We start from the raw sequence: 17,340 nt of genomic DNA on the forward strand, positions 1-17,340 counted from the left end.
ACCAACACCCGGAGTTTACTCAAACTCATGTCCATCGAGTCGGTGATGCCATCCAGTCATCTCATCCTCTGTTGTCCCCTTTGCCTCCTGCCCCCAGTCCCTCCCAGCAGCAGAGTCTTTTCCAGTAAGTCAACTCTTCGCATGAGGTGGCCAAAGTATTGGAGTTTCAGCTTCAGCATCAGTCCTTCCAATGAACACCCAGGACTGATCTCCTTTAGGATGGACTGGTTGGATCTCCTTGCAGTCCAAGGGACTCTCAAGAGTCTTCTCCAACACCACAGTTCAAAAGCATCAATTTCTCGGCACTCAGCTTTCTTCCCAGTCCAACTCTCACATCCATACATGACCACTGGAAAAACCATAGCCTTGACTAGACAGGCCTTTGTCGGCAATGTAATGTCTGCTTTTTAATATGCTATCTGGAAGGGAGGTTGTTTGACTCGTTTATAAATATATGTATGTCATGATAACAGTATTTTTGTAGTTTCCCTAGTTTGGCTTTCTAACCTCATTTTCTTTCCGCTAAGAGCTAAACTCTACCGCAAGAGAACCTCGGGCGTCCAGGGCCCAGGTGGGCGGGGCCAGCGTGTCCCGGACAGGTTGTCCTCGCCCCATTCCACGCCTCCACCCTCGGGGGGCGGGGCCAAAGGACGCTCGGTTTGAGCGCGCAGTTGCCATAGCGGCCGTTGGGCGGGAGGCTGGCGCTTCCCGGATTCAGCACCCAGCGGAGAAACGAAACCGAGAGAGCAGAGGTCTCTTACGAGCATCGCCGACGTGCGTAACGTTGACGTAAGACGCCAGCTCAGCCTTGAGGCGCACGCGCAGTGCGTGTGTTAGGGCTTTTGGGCCTCCGTTCGCCGGAGTCTCGGGCTGCAGTTGTGCTTCCGCTCTGCGTGTTCCTAGGGCCGCTCCTGCCTCCTTCTCGACCTTCCGGCGCGCCACCTCCCATCCCTGTGCCAGGGCTCAGAAGACCCGCAGTAGCGATGCTCTTGGGAATCATCCCCAGGAGTGGAAGTGGAGAATGCCCTCCTTGAGTGAGGAGAGCGAGTGAAGCGCAGCCTCTCTAGACTCTGGGGGCTGAGGTGGGCGTGAGCGAAGGTAATTCAGGCCCACTTTCCGAACCCGGGTCTTCCTTCGACTTTCCAGTGGATTAGGCAGAGGCTTGGGCTGAGTTTCCTCCGGGTCAGTGACTGGGTCGCTCGAATGAAACTTGAGACTTAATTTATACCTAGAGGAAACGAGATTTTGGGTGCCCCTGGCGCAAAGTAAGGCGCTGGATACACAGTAGGCATTATTTTCGCTGTTGCTGTGAGGAGGTGGAGCTGTTGGCACCTCTTCTAAAATTTCTTTGCAAGTGTTAACTGGAGGAGTAACAGCTATTAATGAGACTTTGTGTTAGGCCGGTGAATTTTGCGGGTATTCCCTTCGTGGCTTTGGGCAGGGGGTACACGACTTCCTACTCAATTCTGCAAAACAACAATGGTAATACTGACCCTCGTAGCAGAATGATGATGCCACGAAGCTCTATGGAGTGCTTCATAAGAGGGACAGAGGAACCTTTTCCAGAGGATCATACTGAAAACTTTTTCCTTGTCTCTCGTAAACCGTATGCATTTTTGTTTTTGTTTTTTGTGAGGTGCTAGAGTGACGTTGAAGTTCTTTGCTAAGACTTATATTCAGAACCTGATCAGAGGAACGCCTTTTGGGCTAGTCTGAAATCCCTTTTAGTTATTCCATGAATACTTACTGAATGCTTTCTGTGTACTGTTCTAACTTCTTAATAAGTGAGTAAAGAAAACAAAGATCCCTGCCCATTGCAGCTTAGGTTGTAGTTTTGGGAAGACTTAAAAAATAGTAAACATAAATAAGTAAATTCTCTGATGGCTTAGATGGTGAAGCGCCTGCCTACAGTGCCAGAGACCTGGGTTCATTTCCTGGGTCGGGAAGATCCACTGGAGAAGGAAATGGCAACCCACTCCAGTACTCTTGCCTGGAAAATTTCCAAGGTAGTCTCCACAGTCGATGGGGGTCGCAAAGAGTCAGACACGACTGAGTGACCTCACGTTCACTTTTTCACTTTCACATGTTAGAAGGAAAGAGTGTCATAGGAAAAGACAGCAAAGTTCTTACCTTTACCGTTGTTAATGGAAGATGCAATTTTAAATTAGAATGTCAAAGGCTTCACAGAAAAAATGACACTTCTGTAAATTCTTGAAGGAGATAAGGGAAGGGAAGAACATTCCAGGTGGAGGGACTGACTGTCCAAAGCCTCCCCTTGCTGTGTGTCTGGGCTTTTAAGTGAACGGCAAGAGAGCCTGTAGGACTGGAACGCAATGAAAAAAAGGGGTAGTAGGAGAAAATTAGGTTAGCCATGGGGTGGGGCTGGAGAACAGACATGTTCTAAGGCGTTGTAGACTATTGTAAAGACTTTGGCACTTACTCTGAGTGAAACGGGGAGCCGTGACAGCACAGCAGCCCTACAATCTGAGGTTTTTCAGAGTTACTCTGGTGGGTGTGTTTCAGAATAGAATGGCGGAGGCAAGGGTAGAAGCAAAGAGAGGAGTGAGACGGCTGTGGCAGTAGTTCAGAAGAGAGTTGATGCATGTTTCTAATCAGAAGGTTGGTAGTTGGAGTGAGTGAGAAGCAGTTGGATTCTGGGAATTTGTAGGAAACAATATTTGGATAAGTTGTGTGTTATCAACCTGAAAATTTTTCAACATGATATACAGTTAATATATAAATATATAATATATAATTTTGGTCCATGTTCCACAAGTATAGGCGGGAAGAACAGTGGAGTGTTTGAACCACTTTAGTTGTTCTCCTGTGAAAGTAATTACGTATTAGCTTAGGTAAGATTTCAGAGCTTACTTACAGCCATTAATTGGTATGTGAAGTTAATGACTAAAGTCAGACTTTTTTCCAAAATAGAATATAGTTGAAATCTAAAAGTTGTAGTTTCCAGTAAGCAAAGTGTGAATTAGGACAGAATAACTTGTTGTAATCCTCGTGCATTTACTCTTAATTAAAATTTTAGTGAATGTGAAAATGCTTCCTTTCTGCCTTCTGTCAGAAATTTGTCTAAATATTCTAACAGTAAAAAAAAAAAAAAAAAAAAAAATAGACCTAAGGTAAGAAAAATACATTAATAGGTTATTGTGACTGTTATTCACAATTTTGGGGTAAATATACTGTGGCAAACAGAAATAACTAAGATAATTGTTACTTCAGGAAGTTTGCAAGCTCGTGGGCTTTCCTGGTGGCTTAGACGGTAAAGAATCTGCTTGTAATGCAGGAGACCTGGGTTCAAACCCTGGGTTTGAACGATCCCCTGGAGGAGGGCATGGCAACCCACTCCAGTATTCTTGCCTGGAGAATCCCCATGGACAGAGGAGCCTGGCGGGCTACAGTCCATGGGGTTGCAAAGAGTCAGACAACTGAGTGACTGAGCACAGAATGGCACAGACAGACTTGTACGTAATTTAAGCAAAATATAAAAGGATGAAAAAGTATTTTGAGTACAAAGTAAATGCTAATGGAATACAGTCTTCTTTTGTTACTGTTTATTGTGGTGCTCACTTTTATCTCCTGTTTTAATCTTCATACTGATGTAGAATGTATTGAATATGCTAAATAAACCCAGAAGTCATGAACTGAAGCACCTGTTGATTAACACTGTGCCAGCAAGTACCATGTAATACTCATTGCTGTCTCTGCTGGAATTTAGAACTTTTTCAACATTATGCCGTTAAGCGTTGCTTCCTTCTCTTGCACCCCTTTCTGTTTCCAGTGGACAGATGTTTTTGGTTTCTTAGACAGTGTGAGAGCACAGAATGTAGAGTGACTATTTGTAATTTGTATATTCATTAAGGATATTTCTTCAGTTTAAAATTATTCTATGAAAGTATATTAAGATTTTGTGGCAATAAAAAGATAATATTTTATAATATAAATAAACAGGGAGCTGTCTGACCGACCTTATGAGGCAGGAATCTGAAGTTTAGAGACATGCCAGGGTGAACTATAGGTCAGTTTCAGCGTTGAGCGAGAGGCTAACCTGTCAAGTTCACCACAGTTGACAAGTAGTATGGTGACGGGTGTTTGCTGGTGGGTGGCCTATAAAGGTGATTTGGTACCGCCAAAGTGCATGACTTAGCAGGAGTCAAACCTGGACAGAGGGCGTATTTGGCAGTCCTCATAGGTGAGTTTAAGTGGGTGGGGGCAGAGAGGTCATAGCAGGAGCGGTGCTGGGTTCAGGTGCTGGAATCTCTCCTGGAAGGAAGTGAGATTTGGAGGGAGCTAAAAAACAGAGCTAGAAGTCACTTGTTAGTAGTTTGAGCAAAAGGATAAATCTTCCTCTAAGCATGTGTTTGGGTCCCTGTGGGTGGTGTCTCAGCCTTGGGTACAGAACTTTGGGGAGGAACTAGGTGTGTTACTTTGGTAATAGGAGCTGCCATTCACTGATGAATGTTCTTTTGTGTATGCTAACATGTTTCATCCTCATCTTAAAAAATAATACCTCAAGTTTTTAAAGAAGAAACTGATGTAAAGTTATTTGCCCATGGCCACTTTACTAAGCTGTAAATAACAGTACTGGAATTTGAGCCTAGGTTTATTGGACATCAGTGCTTTTATTCTTTCTTTATTCCAAATTGCCTCAATATGTAATGCATTGTACTCACATTAGTCTACCTATTTTATGTGATTTGTCATGATTGTGGTCGTTTGCTGTGGATTAGATTTCACTCACTAATAAAATTTGATTCACTTAATTGTGTGTTTTCTTTTTCTAGATTTTAATTTGATTTGAAAATGAGTAAGTGCAGAAAGCAACCACTGGGTTCAAGTCCTGAGACATTCAGCCCAGATGTTCTTGCTGACATTGTTGAACTCTTTGCCAAGAACTTTTCTTATGGCAAACCACTTAATAATGAGTGGCAGTTACCAGATCCCAGTGAGATTTTCACCTGTGACCACATGGAATTCAGTGCATTCCTTGATTTGAAGAACTCCCTAAATGAAGTGAAAAACCTACTGAGTGATAAGAAATTGGATGAGTGGCATGAGCACACGGCTTTCACTAACAAAGCTGGGAAAATAATTTCTCATGTGAGAAAATCTGTAAATGCTGAACTTTGTACTCAAGCATGGTGTAAGTTTCATGAAATTTTGTGCAGCTTTCCACTTATTCCACAGGAAGCTTTTCAGAATGGAAAACTGAATTCTCTACACCTTTGTGAAGCTCCTGGAGCTTTTATAGCTAGTCTCAATCACTACTTAAAATCCCACCGATTCCCCTGTGATTGGAATTGGGTAGCTAATACTCTGAATCCTTACCATGAGGCAAATGACAATCTTACGATGATTATGGATGACCGACTTATTGCAAATACCTTGCGTTGCTGGTACTTTGGTCCAGATAACACTGGTGATATCATGACCTTGAAATATCTGACTGGACTTCAGAATTTCATAAGCAGTATGGGTACCATTCACTTGATCACTGCAGATGGAAGTTTTGATTGCCAAGGAAACCCAGGTGAACAAGAAGCTTTAGTCTCTTGTTTGCATTACTGTGAAGCTGTCACTGCTCTGATGACCCTTGGAAATGGTGGCTCTTTTGTTCTGAAGATGTTTACTTTGTTTGAACATTGTTCCATAAATCTTATGTACCTACTAAACTGTTCTTTTGATCAAGTTCATGTTTTCAAACCAGCTACTAGCAAGGCAGGAAACTCAGAAGTCTATGTGGTATGTCTCTACTATAAGGGAAGAGAGACAATCTATCCTCTTTTATGTAAGATGGTGCTGAATTTTGGGTCTGAAATGACCAAGAAAGCTCTCTTTCCCCATCACATGATTCCAGAATCTTTCCTTAGAAAACATGAAGAATGTTGCATGTTCTTTCATAAATACCAACTAGAGACTATTTCTGAGAACATTCGTCTGTTTGAGTACATGGGAAAAGGGGAACAAGCAAAGTTGAATAGTTTAAGGGACTATGCTGTTCAGTATTTCATGCAAAAGTTTCAATTGAAGCCTCTTTCCAGAAATAACTGGCTAGTGAAAAAATCCAACATTGGCTGTAGTACAAATACAAAATGGTTTGGGCAGAGAAACAAATATTTTAAAACCTACAATGAAAGGAAAATGCTGGAAACCCTTTCCTGGAAAGATAAGGTGGCCAAAGGGTACTTTAACAGTTGGGCTGAAGAACATGCTACATATCATCCTGGGCAAAGTTCTGTTTTGGAAGGGACAGCTTTCAATCTTGAGTGTCACTTATGGCAGGTTTTACAGGGAAAGAAACTGCCAAAGGTAAAGTGTTCTCCTTTCTGTGATGGTGAGATTTTAAAGGCTCTTAATGAAGCAGTTGAAAAGTCATTAGGAGGAGCCTTGAATTTTGATCTTAAGTTTAGGCCAAAACAGCAGCATTGTTGTTCTTGTCATGTTTTTTCTGAAGAATTGATATTTTCTGAGTTGTTTAGCCTTACCAAGTGCCTTCAGGATCATCAGGATGAAGAACCCAGCACCCAGATAAAGTGCCTGCTAGTGGGTTTCCCAGCTCTCCATAATATTAAAATGCACACACCATTGGAAGTTCGACTCTTGGAATCAGCTGCACTCATGACTTTTAGCTGTTCATTGCTTCATGATGGAGACCCCACTTACCAGCAATTATTTTTGGACTGCATACTACATTCATTGCAACAGCTTCATACAGGAGATGTTATGATTTTGCCTATACTTTCTTGTTTTACAAGGTTTATGGCTGGTTTGATCTTTGTACTCCACAGCTGTTTTAGATTCATCACATTTTCTTGTCCCATATCCTCTGAGCCCCTGAAGACTTGTGCAGTCCTGCTTTGTGTTGGTTATCAGGATCTTCCAAACCCAGTTTTTCAGTATCTGCAAAATGTGAATGAATTGTTGAGAGATTTGGTTAACACTGAGGCAACCCAGCAGGTTTTACAGTTTGTGCCAATGGAGGTGCTCCTGAAGGGTGCACTACTAGATTTTTTGTGGGATTTGAATGCTGCCATTGCTAAAAGGTATTTGCATTTGATTATTCAAGGGGAGAGAGAAGAAATCATCCGCAGCCTTCAGTTATGAAGTTGATCTTGTCCTTCCTGAGATTTAACTTGATGGCTTCTTACAGTTTCCATTGTTATTGCATTCCTTTGCTATTAATTTAAAACCTTCTGTTTTGAAGAAAGGCTAAGTTTTGCATCATTTAAAGTCTCACTTTTTTCTGGAAAACCCATCAGCTAGTCTGACCTCTAGGGTATAGACACACACAGGCATAGAGCTTCCTATATGGTAGAAGATACATAATGCTGGTATTCAACTTCACACAGAGAAGTGTGTATATACTTGGACATACCCATGTGTGCATATGCAATTTAGTTGGTTTTATTTATCTGCTTAAGATTTGCACCTGTGTGCCTTCAGGTTAGATTTTTTTTCCAACTAATTTTCTCTCAATGGCTAATACTGTTATGAATTGATAGAGGTCTTTGATGAAAAGAGATGAGCCACTCCTCAGCAATACTAATTTCCTTTGATATTGACCTTGTCAGTTACTAATTTGGGGAACTCATCATTCTAGACATCTTGATACGTGCCATTCATTGCGTTTAGGCCACTGATCCAGTTTACTTTTGTGGTTCAAATGAAGCTACTGTACTGTTTTATAAATATTTTACTAACTACAGTCCAACTAGAAAGGATATCAGGACAGCTTTAAACCAAAGATCATATTTAAAACAATGAAGAATTACTGTGTCTAAAACAGTCTTATATGAGTGAAAAGTTTCATTTAGCAATGGAGTGGTGATTTTTAGCTTCCAGGAAATAATGTGTGAACAAAAAGATTGCAAAATAATGTTTATGGTCTCTCATTGGGGACATACAAATGTGATGAACGTAGTGAATACTGAGAAATTTTGGCACTTTGAGAATGATGGTATAACATGAACTTTTTGTAATCTTCATAAATCCTTTTTTCCATATGAAAGTAGCACTTTACCAAAAGATTAACCATGTGATGTTTATTTTTCAGGTGCATTGATTTCTTTTGCATTATATATATCTGTCAGTATAATCGGGCTATTATGGCCAGCTATGTTAAGCAGATCTTTGTTACTTTGAAATTCCACAAGGTGAAGAGTATTTGTATTTTCACATGTGCATTTTAGAGATATTTGTTAGTTATATAAATATTCTTTGATGTATTTGGTTGACAAATATTAACCTGAAGTTTTTCATGTTCTTTGCTATTTTGAGTTCCATTATAGATTCATGAATAAAGTCATTAGCAGAGAAATTTTGTGTTCATTCTTTTAAAGAGAATCATGGGGGAATTAAAAAATACAACTTGGAAACACTTTTTTTTAAAGGAAAGCTTTAATGGAAGCTAATGTTCCTTCATTTTCTCTGATTTGTATTCATTAAAATTTATTCCTTAATGTTGCAATATTTACAGAAGCTCTACTTCAGGAAAGAAATGGAATACTTAAGGGACAGAGGAAGAGGTTATATTTAGTTCTTGACAGGGAGGATGTGAGTGTTTGAGGTAGAGTTCTGAAAGAAATGTGATTTCCTCCTGGTGACTTTATGAAAACTGTTACAGTTGTGTAATGGTAGACATCTGATAGAAAATTGGTTACCAAGAGAGAATTAAAAACCACTCTTGGGAAACCATTTTGCACTTAAATAGACTTTATGCCTTGGTTGATGGGGTCCAATACAGTGATTCAGTTTATTTTTACCTGTTTTAACTATTTGATTAGAATGAAGTTGAAAGCTTATGGCCAGGTTCTGATATTAAAACTTTTTATAGGTATTGACTGCTTAGTTGTTTTTACTGTTAACCTGTGTTGGGATATGTAACATACTGGTGTATACTGGAATGTATTTGTTTTTTAATCCGTGTTTGGGATCAGTTGCTTTTCATATGGCTTATTGAATTCAGAGTTGCTCTTGAGGTGAGAGAGAACCTCAAGGAAGATTCAAATTGAACGGGGTGTAGCTGAAAGGTACCAGTGATTTTCAGAAATTGCTCTGAGAAAAAGGGAAGGAAAAATAATGTCTGAGAAACGAATAAGAAAGTAGAGGAAGACCATAGGAAGAGATGATTTGTGTAGGTTATCAAGGTAGTAGTTCCTGTTATTAAAAATTTGGGGGGGGGGTCTTGAAAATTTTAACTTAATTGTGTTGCTTTTTGAAAAGAATTTTTAACAGCCATAAAGTTGAATCATCATAGATGTGTTTCCTGACAAACTCAGAGAAAGTGGTCTTAAAATACACTTAAGTTCTTCAATATTGTTTTATGTTTTCCAAGGAAAAAGTCAGTTTTGTATTTTAGTGGAGGCTTTTATATATCATGCTAATGTCAAAGTTTTGAAAATTTCTGAGTCAATGTAAAATCCAAATTTGTGGACTTTCTCCATTTTTACAGTCATTATTTTGTTTAAAAAGATTTGCATTAAAAGTTTTTTTCTACTCCAAAGATAGCGAAGTGGAACAAAAGTAACAAGTTACTAGGGGAGTTGAAAAAAATCTTTATACTTTTGTTATTTAATCTTTGATGAGAATATAAGTCCTTTTAAATATTTAAACCTTATCTTTTATTTCCAGATATTTACCTGAGTATTTTTAACATTTGTTAAGGTACTGTGGTGTGAGTATATAAAATTAGTTAATACCTCACTTTTTTAGAATGAAAGTGTTGATTATAAACCCAATCAAATTCTTATTTTTCTTGTTTAAATACTTAATATTTTTCATTGATTATTTACAAAGGGCAATGTATTTTGTTTAGTGTATTTTTGCTTTTTAAGATGAAAGTAAGAATAAGGAGATGTTTTAATTTTGTTTCAGTTTTTTGAGTCATTTTAAGCAATAAATGATTATTACTTTTTATAAAACCAATACATGCTTATAAGGATTTTAACCAAAGCATGAGAGATTTTCTGTTTAATTTTATATTCTATAGCCCACAAGGCTCCTGTGTCCAGGGGGTTTTCCGGGCAAGAACACTGGACTGGATTTCTTCTCCTGGGGATCTTTCTGACCCAGGGATCGAACCCGTGCCTCCTGCCACATCTCCTGTGTTGCAGGAGGCAGATTCTTTACTGGTGAGCCACTGGGGAAGCCTAATAAAAAAAATAAAACCATTAATTACACTGTTATAATTAGATCTTAAATTCCCTTTATAATCTTTTTTAATACAGTTTGAACAAAACTTAGATTTAATATAGTAGTATCTAAGTGAAGTCGCTCAATCGTGTCTGACTCTTTGTGACCCCATGGACACCAGGCTCCTCTGTCCATGGGATTTTCTAGGCAAGAGTACTGGAGTGGGTTGCCATTTCCTTCTCCAAGTAATATCTAGTATATCCTTTATTAAAATGATGAAAAATTATTAATACATAGATGGTACTACAGATTTGCAGGACCTGGCTGAATATTTGCACATAGTTACTACTGCAAAGAGACTCAATTATTTGGTAATAGGTCTCTCCCCACCTTTTTTTTTTTCTTAAGTTAGATTAAAACTCATTTCTGGCTGATCTTAGCAGAATTAACTATAAAACAAAAATTTCACGGTTCCCAATAAATTTCTGTTTGGATAGTAGATGCTTTTCTGGTTGGCCTAATGGCCAAGTAATAAAAAGCTAAAAGCTTGATACTGCATATAGTCACTTATAATATCTTGGCATGTTTTAGGGCATGTGGTTAAAACAATAATCCTCAATAAATTTATGATTTTGTATTTCTAATCAGTGTACACTTTATATAAAACAGTTTATATTAAAGTTTTTAATAAGGAATTTTTCTCCTCATTCTGTTGTCTTTTCTTAGTTTTGGCCAATACAGAAAATGAAGGTAACTTGTCTTTAGACAAGCACAAGTTTATATTGGAACATTTTGATTTATAACCACAAATATGGAAGATACCAGCTTTTCTTAATGAATGTGAAATATTTTAGTGAAAATATTTGGAAATTACCCGTCAGTGAGCATAGGTTAGCATTTGGTTTCACTCAACTGAAAATTTTCTGTAAAAGTGTAATCTGCTTATGTTCACATAAAGGTTATATGTGCATGTGTGCTAAGTTGCTTCAGCCCTGTCCAACTCTGTGACTCTATGGATTGTAGCCCTCCAGGCTCCCACGTCCATGGGGACTCTCCAGACAAGAATACTGGAGTGGGTTGCCATGCCCGCCTCCAGGGGATCTTCCTGACTCAGGGATCAAACCTGCGTCTCTTAGTCTCCTGCATTGGCAGGCAGGTTCTTTACCACTAGTGCCACCTGGGAAGCCCAATAGGTTATATACTCAATTACAAATACAGTGTTTCTCTAATTTTCTCAAGATCTTGATTGTCATGTCTTTATAGCGGTCTAATAGATTAACTAGGTGTAGTCATTCTGTGTTCACTTACACCAAGTGCAGGAGCATGAGTTTAGCCTGTTACCAGGGATTTAATAATATTTAATATTGCAGCCATCTGGTGATGTCCATCTGTAGAGTCTTCTCTTGTTTTGTTGGAAAAGGGTATTTGCTATGACCAGTGCATTCTCTTGGCAAAACTCTTAACCTTTGCTCTGCTTCATTTTGCACTCCAAGGCCAAACTTGCCTGTTATTCCAGGTATCTCTTGACTTTCTACTTTTGCATTTGAGTCCCCTATAATGAAAAGGACATCTTTTTTGGTGTTAGTTCTAGAAGGTCTTATAGGTCTTCATAGAACTGTTCAGCTTCTTCAGCATTACTGGTTGGGGCATACACTTGGATTACTGTGATATTGAATGGTTTGCCTTGGAATCAAGCAGAGATTGTTCTGTTGTTTTTGAGGTTGCACCCAAGAATTCCATTTCAGACTCTTTTGTTGACCATGATGGCTACTCCATTTCTTCTAAGGGATTATTGCCCACATGGATATAATGGCCATCTGAGTTAAATTAATTCATTCCAGTCCATTTTAGTTTGCTAATTCTTAAAATGTTGATGTTCACTCTTGCCATCTCCTGTTTGACCACTTCCAATTTGCCTTGATTCATGGATCTAATATTCCAGGTTCCTATGTAGTATTGTTCTTTACAGCATCAGACTTTACTTCCATCACCAGTCACATCCACAAGTGGGTGGTGTTTTTGCTTTGACTCTATCTCTTCATTCTTTCTGGAGTTATTTCTTTACTGTTCTCCAGTAGCATATTGGACACTTAGCGATCTGGGGAGTTCATCTTTCAGTGTCATATCTTTTTGCCTTTTCATACTGTTCATGGGGTTCTCAAGGAAAGAATAATGAAGTGGTTTGCCATTCCCTTCTCCAGTGGACCACATTTGTCAGAGCTCTTCACCATGACCCATGATGTCTCCCATCATGACACCTGATGCAAAGAACCCACTCACTGGAAAAGACCCTGGGCAACACAGATGTGCTTTTATTGTCTAGACTTTTAGGAGTTTCTATTCTGTTTCCAGTGAACTCCAGCGCTGAAAAATTAGTCTTTGTATTAGGCTAGCTGAGAAAATTCAAAACAAGCACAAACATCCTAATAAATTTCCTTTTTATTTTTTAAGAGTAAACATCATTCCTGCAACTATTTAATAACTCTAGTAATGTTAATCTATTCCTGGAGCTATTTTTATTGCACATACTTTTTGGGTTGTTCAATTTGAAATTGATTGATTTTTCTACTCTCTAAAACATTTTATTTGTAGTATTATATATATTTTAATGAAGTATAGGGCTTCCCTGGTGGTTCAGATGGTAGAGAATTCTGCCTTCAATGCAGTAGACCTGGTTTTGATCTCTGAGTCAGAAAGATCCCTTGGAGAGGGTATAGCTACCTACTCCAGTATTCTTACCTGGAGAATCCCATGGACAGGATCCTGGTGAACCAACACTCCAAGCAGTTGCAAAGAGTCAGACACAACTGAGTAACCAACAACACACTATTGGGGTATAGTTGATGTACAGTTCAGTTCAGTCGCTCAGTCATGTCTGACTCTGCAACCCCATGGTCTGCAGCATGCCAGGCCTCCCTGTCCATCATCAACTCCTGGAGCTTACTCGGACTCATGTCCATTGAGTCAGTGATGCCATCCAATCTTCTCATCCTCTGTCATCCCCTTCTCCTCCCGCCTTCAATCTTTCCCAGCATCAGGGTCTTTTCAAATAGGTCAGCTTTTTGGATCAGTGGCCAAAGTAAGAGTTTTGGCTTCAACATCGGTCTTTCCAATGAATATTCAGGACTGATCTCCTTTAGGATGGACTGGTTGGATCTCCTTGCAGTCCAAGGGACTCTTAAGAGTCTTCTCCAACACCACAGTTCAAAACCATCAATTCTTCGGTGCTCAGCTTTCTTTATAGTCTAACTCTCACATCCATACATGACTATTGGAAAAACCATAGCTTTGACTAGATGGACCTTTGTTAGCTAAGTAATGTCTCTGCTTTTTAATATGCTGTCTAGGTTGGTCATAACTTTCCCTTCCAAGGAGTAAGCATCTTTTAATTTCATGGCTACAGTCACCATCTGCAGTGATTTTGGAGCCCTAAAAAATAACTTCTCACTGTTTTATCTGTTTCCCCATCTATTTGCCACGAAGTGATGGGATTGGATTCCATGATGTTAGTTTTCTGAATGTTGAGCTTTAAGCCAACTTTTTCACTCTCCTCTTTCACTTTCGGCAAGAGGCTCTTTAGTTCTTCTCTTTCTGCCATAAGGGTGGTGTCATCTGCGTCTATGAAGTTATTGATATTTCTCCCAGCAATCTTGATTCCAGCTTGTGCTTCATCCAGCCCAGCATTTCTCATGATGTACTCTGCATATAAGTTAAATAAGCAGGGTGACAATATACAGCCTTGATGTACTCCTTTTCCTATTTGGAACCAGTCTGTTGTTCCATGTCCAGTTCTAACTGTTGCTTCCTGACCTGCATACAGATTTCTCAAGAGGGAGGTCAGGTGGTCTGGTATTCCCATCTCTTTCAGAATTTTCCACAGTTTATTGTGATCCACACAGTCAAAGGCTTTGGCATAGTCAATAAAGCAGAAATAGATGTTTTTCTGGAACTCTGTTGCTTTTTTGATGATCCAGTGGATGTTGGCAATTTGATCTCTGGTTCCTCTGCCTTTTTCTAAATCCAGCTTGAACATCTGGAAGTTCATGGTTCACGTATTGTTGAAGCTTGGCTTGGAGAATTCTAAGCATTACTCTACTAGCGTGTGAGATGAGTGCAATTGTGCAGTAGTTTGAGCATTCTTTGGGATTGCCTTTCTTTGGGATTGGAATGAAAACTGACCTTTTCCAGTCCTGTGGCCACTGCTGAGTTTTCCAAATTTGCTGGCATATTGAGTGCAGCACCTTTACAGCATCATCTTTCAATATTTGAAATAGCTCAACTGGAATTCCATCACCTCCACTAGCTTTGTTCATAGTGATGCTTTCTAAGGCCCACTTGACTTCACATTCCAGGATGTCTGGCTCTAGGTGAGTGATCACACCATCGTGATGATCTGGGTCATGAAGATCTTTTTGGTACAGTTATTCTGTGTATTCTTGCCATCTCTTCTTAATCTCTTCTGCTTCTGTTAGGTCCATTCCATTTCTGTCCTTTATTGAGCCCATCCTTGCATGAAATGTTGCCTTGGTGTCTCTAATTCTCTTGAAGAGATCTCTAGTCTTTCCCATTCTATTTTCCTCTATTTCTTTGCACTGACCACTGAGGAAGGCTAGTTGATGTACAGTATTATATAAATTTTAGGTCCATAACTTAGTAGTTCACAATTTGTAAAGATGATATTCCATTTGAGCAGTACTTACATTGTTCTTTCTTTGTTTTCGCCATTCTTTCATTTTTACCAGAATTACAAACTCAAGGGCAAGGCACAATGATATACTGATTTTATATCTTATATTGTCAATATAGATGTCTACAGAATATATGTGATTTTAAAAAAATTATATAAAACTTTAAAACATGTGCAACGTTAAAACTAGGTAACATTCCTCCCATGTACCTTCACCCAGCTTCAATAACTATCCATATTTTGTTAAAACTTATTTTATTCTTCCACTTTTTTTTTTCTTGGAGTGTTTAAAACAAATTCATGAAATACCTGTTACATATTACACCTGAAAAAATTAATATTCACCCAATACTTAAGTCTGTGTTTAATTTTTACAGTTTGTCTCAAAAATGGCTTTTTCAGTTGATTCAAATAAGGATCCAAATAAAGCTCAGATGTTGAATTTACTTAGTATGTCTCCAGACTCTCCATCTGTTGAGTCCCTCTCCCAACATTTTCTTCTCCATGCCAATTTAACTGTCCTATAATTTTGTACATTCTGGATTTTAATTATTTTATCTGGATCTAATTATTTTATCTCTTAATTTGTATCTCTATGCCACACATTTTCTGTGGATTGATAGTTAGATCTAGAGAATTGGTTGCTTTTGGCCCCGGTACTTTGTAAGCAGTGTTGTGTACTTTTTTTTTAATCATGTCACAAAGCATGAAATGACTGATTGCCCTGTCTCAGTTACGTTAGGATTAGTTAGAGATTCAGATACCAATTTTATTTTTACACTACTAAGTTTTCTATCAATCTTTCACTTAATAGCATTAGCTTCTATTGAATATTGGTTTTTAGCTCCACTAAAGCTAAAATTCTAAATTAGTGGTTTCTAACCATATTATGTAGTAATTGGACTTTATAATTGACTTGAAGTCAGCTGTTTGTTTTTTTCTGAATAGTTTGTTGCGTAGAAGCTGGAGAAATGTTTGCTGTTGTTCAGTTGCTCAGTTGTGTCTGACTCTTTGCGACCCTGCATCATGCCAGGCTTCCCTGTCCTTCACTATCTCCCAGAGTTTCCTCTGACTCATGTCTGTTGAGTCAGTGATATCATCCAAACTCTCACCCTTTTTTTTTTTTTTTTAAATGAGTTTTTTGGCCCTTTTTTTGATCTTAGTTTTTTGAATGTTGAGTTTTAAGCCAACTGTTTCACTCTTCTTTCACCTTCATCAGGAGGCTCTTTAGTTCCTCTTTGCTCTCTGCCATAAGAGTGATGTCATCTGAATATCTGAGAGTATTGATATTTCTCCAGGCAATCTTGATTCCAGCTTGTGAGTCACCCAGCCCGGCATTTAGCATGATATACTCTGCATATAAGTTAAATAAGCAGGGTTACAATATACAGCATCAGTGTACTCCTTTCCCAATTTTGAACCACTCTGTTGTTCCACATCCAGTTCTAACTGTTGCTTCTTGTCCTGTATACAGGCTTCTCAGGAAGACAGATAAGGTGGTCTGGTATTCCCATCTCTTGAATAACTTTCCACAGTTTGTTGTGATCAACACAGTCAAAGGCTTTCATGTACTCAATGAAGCAGAAGTAGATGTTTTTCTGGAATTCCCTTGCCTTGTCTATGATTCAGCAGATGTTGGCAATTTGATACCTGGTTCCTTTTTCTTTTCTAAATCCAGCTTGTACATCTGAAAGTTCTTAGTTCACATGTTGTTGAAGCCTAGCTTGAGAGATTTTAAGCATGACCTTGATAGCATGTGAAATGAGTGCAATTGTGCGGTAGTTTGAGCATTCTTTGGCATTGCCTTTCTTAGGGATTGGAATGAAAACTGACCTTTTCCAGTCCTGTGGCCACTGCCAGGTTTTCCAAATCTTTCCAAATTTGGAAGATATTTCTAAATATCTTCTTTTAGGATTTGAAATTGCCTATCTGGAATTCCATCACTTCTAGCACTTTGTTTGTAGTAATGCTTCCTAAGGCCCACTTTAGTTCAGACTTCAGGATGTCTGCCTGTAGGTGAGTGACCACAGTATCATGGTGATCCAGGACATTAAGATCTTTTTTGTATAGTTCTGTGTATTCTTGCCCACCTCTTCTTAATCTCTTCTGCTTCTGTTAGGTCCTTTAGGAATTTTTAATTTTTAAAATTGAGGTTAGTTGATACACAATATTAGTTTCAAGTATACAACATAGTGATTCAAAATTTTTGTGGTTTATACTCCATTTGTAGTTTAAAAATATTGGCTGTATTCACTATGCTGTACAATACATCCTTGTAGCTTATTTAATTTATACATAGTAGTCTGTTACCTCTTAATTCCCTACCCCTGTTTTTCCCTCCCTGCATTTGTCCCCCACTGGTAACCACTAGTATGTTCTCTATATCAGTCAGTTTCTTTCTTAAAAAATAATTTTATTTATTTATTTAGCTGCTCACCATCTTAGTTGTGGCATGTGGGATCTAATTTCATGAGCGGCGTCAAACCCTGGCCCACTGCATTGGGAATGCAGAG

The 17,340-nt window shown here is 38.8% G+C and overlaps 2 protein-coding genes across 2 annotated transcripts in view; both read left to right on the top strand.

Moving 5' to 3' along the window:
* The window catches only part of HYDIN (HYDIN axonemal central pair apparatus protein), a 501,386-nt gene that overhangs the window by 101,774 nt on the left and 382,272 nt on the right, over window positions 1-17,340 (top strand). The gene's annotated exons all lie outside the window — the stretch shown is intronic.
* On the top strand, window positions 826-8,324 carry CMTR2 (cap methyltransferase 2). The gene is made up of 2 exons (XM_061138903.1): window positions 826-1,098; window positions 4,794-8,324. Exon 2 carries the CDS (start codon window positions 4,813-4,815, stop codon window positions 7,111-7,113), a length of 2,301 nt encoding a protein of 766 aa, XP_060994886.1. The 5' UTR covers window positions 826-1,098; window positions 4,794-4,812; the 3' UTR covers window positions 7,114-8,324.

Source organism: Dama dama, chromosome 4, assembly GCF_033118175.1.
Source record: "Dama dama isolate Ldn47 chromosome 4, ASM3311817v1, whole genome shotgun sequence".
NCBI lineage: Eukaryota > Metazoa > Chordata > Mammalia > Artiodactyla > Cervidae > Dama > Dama dama.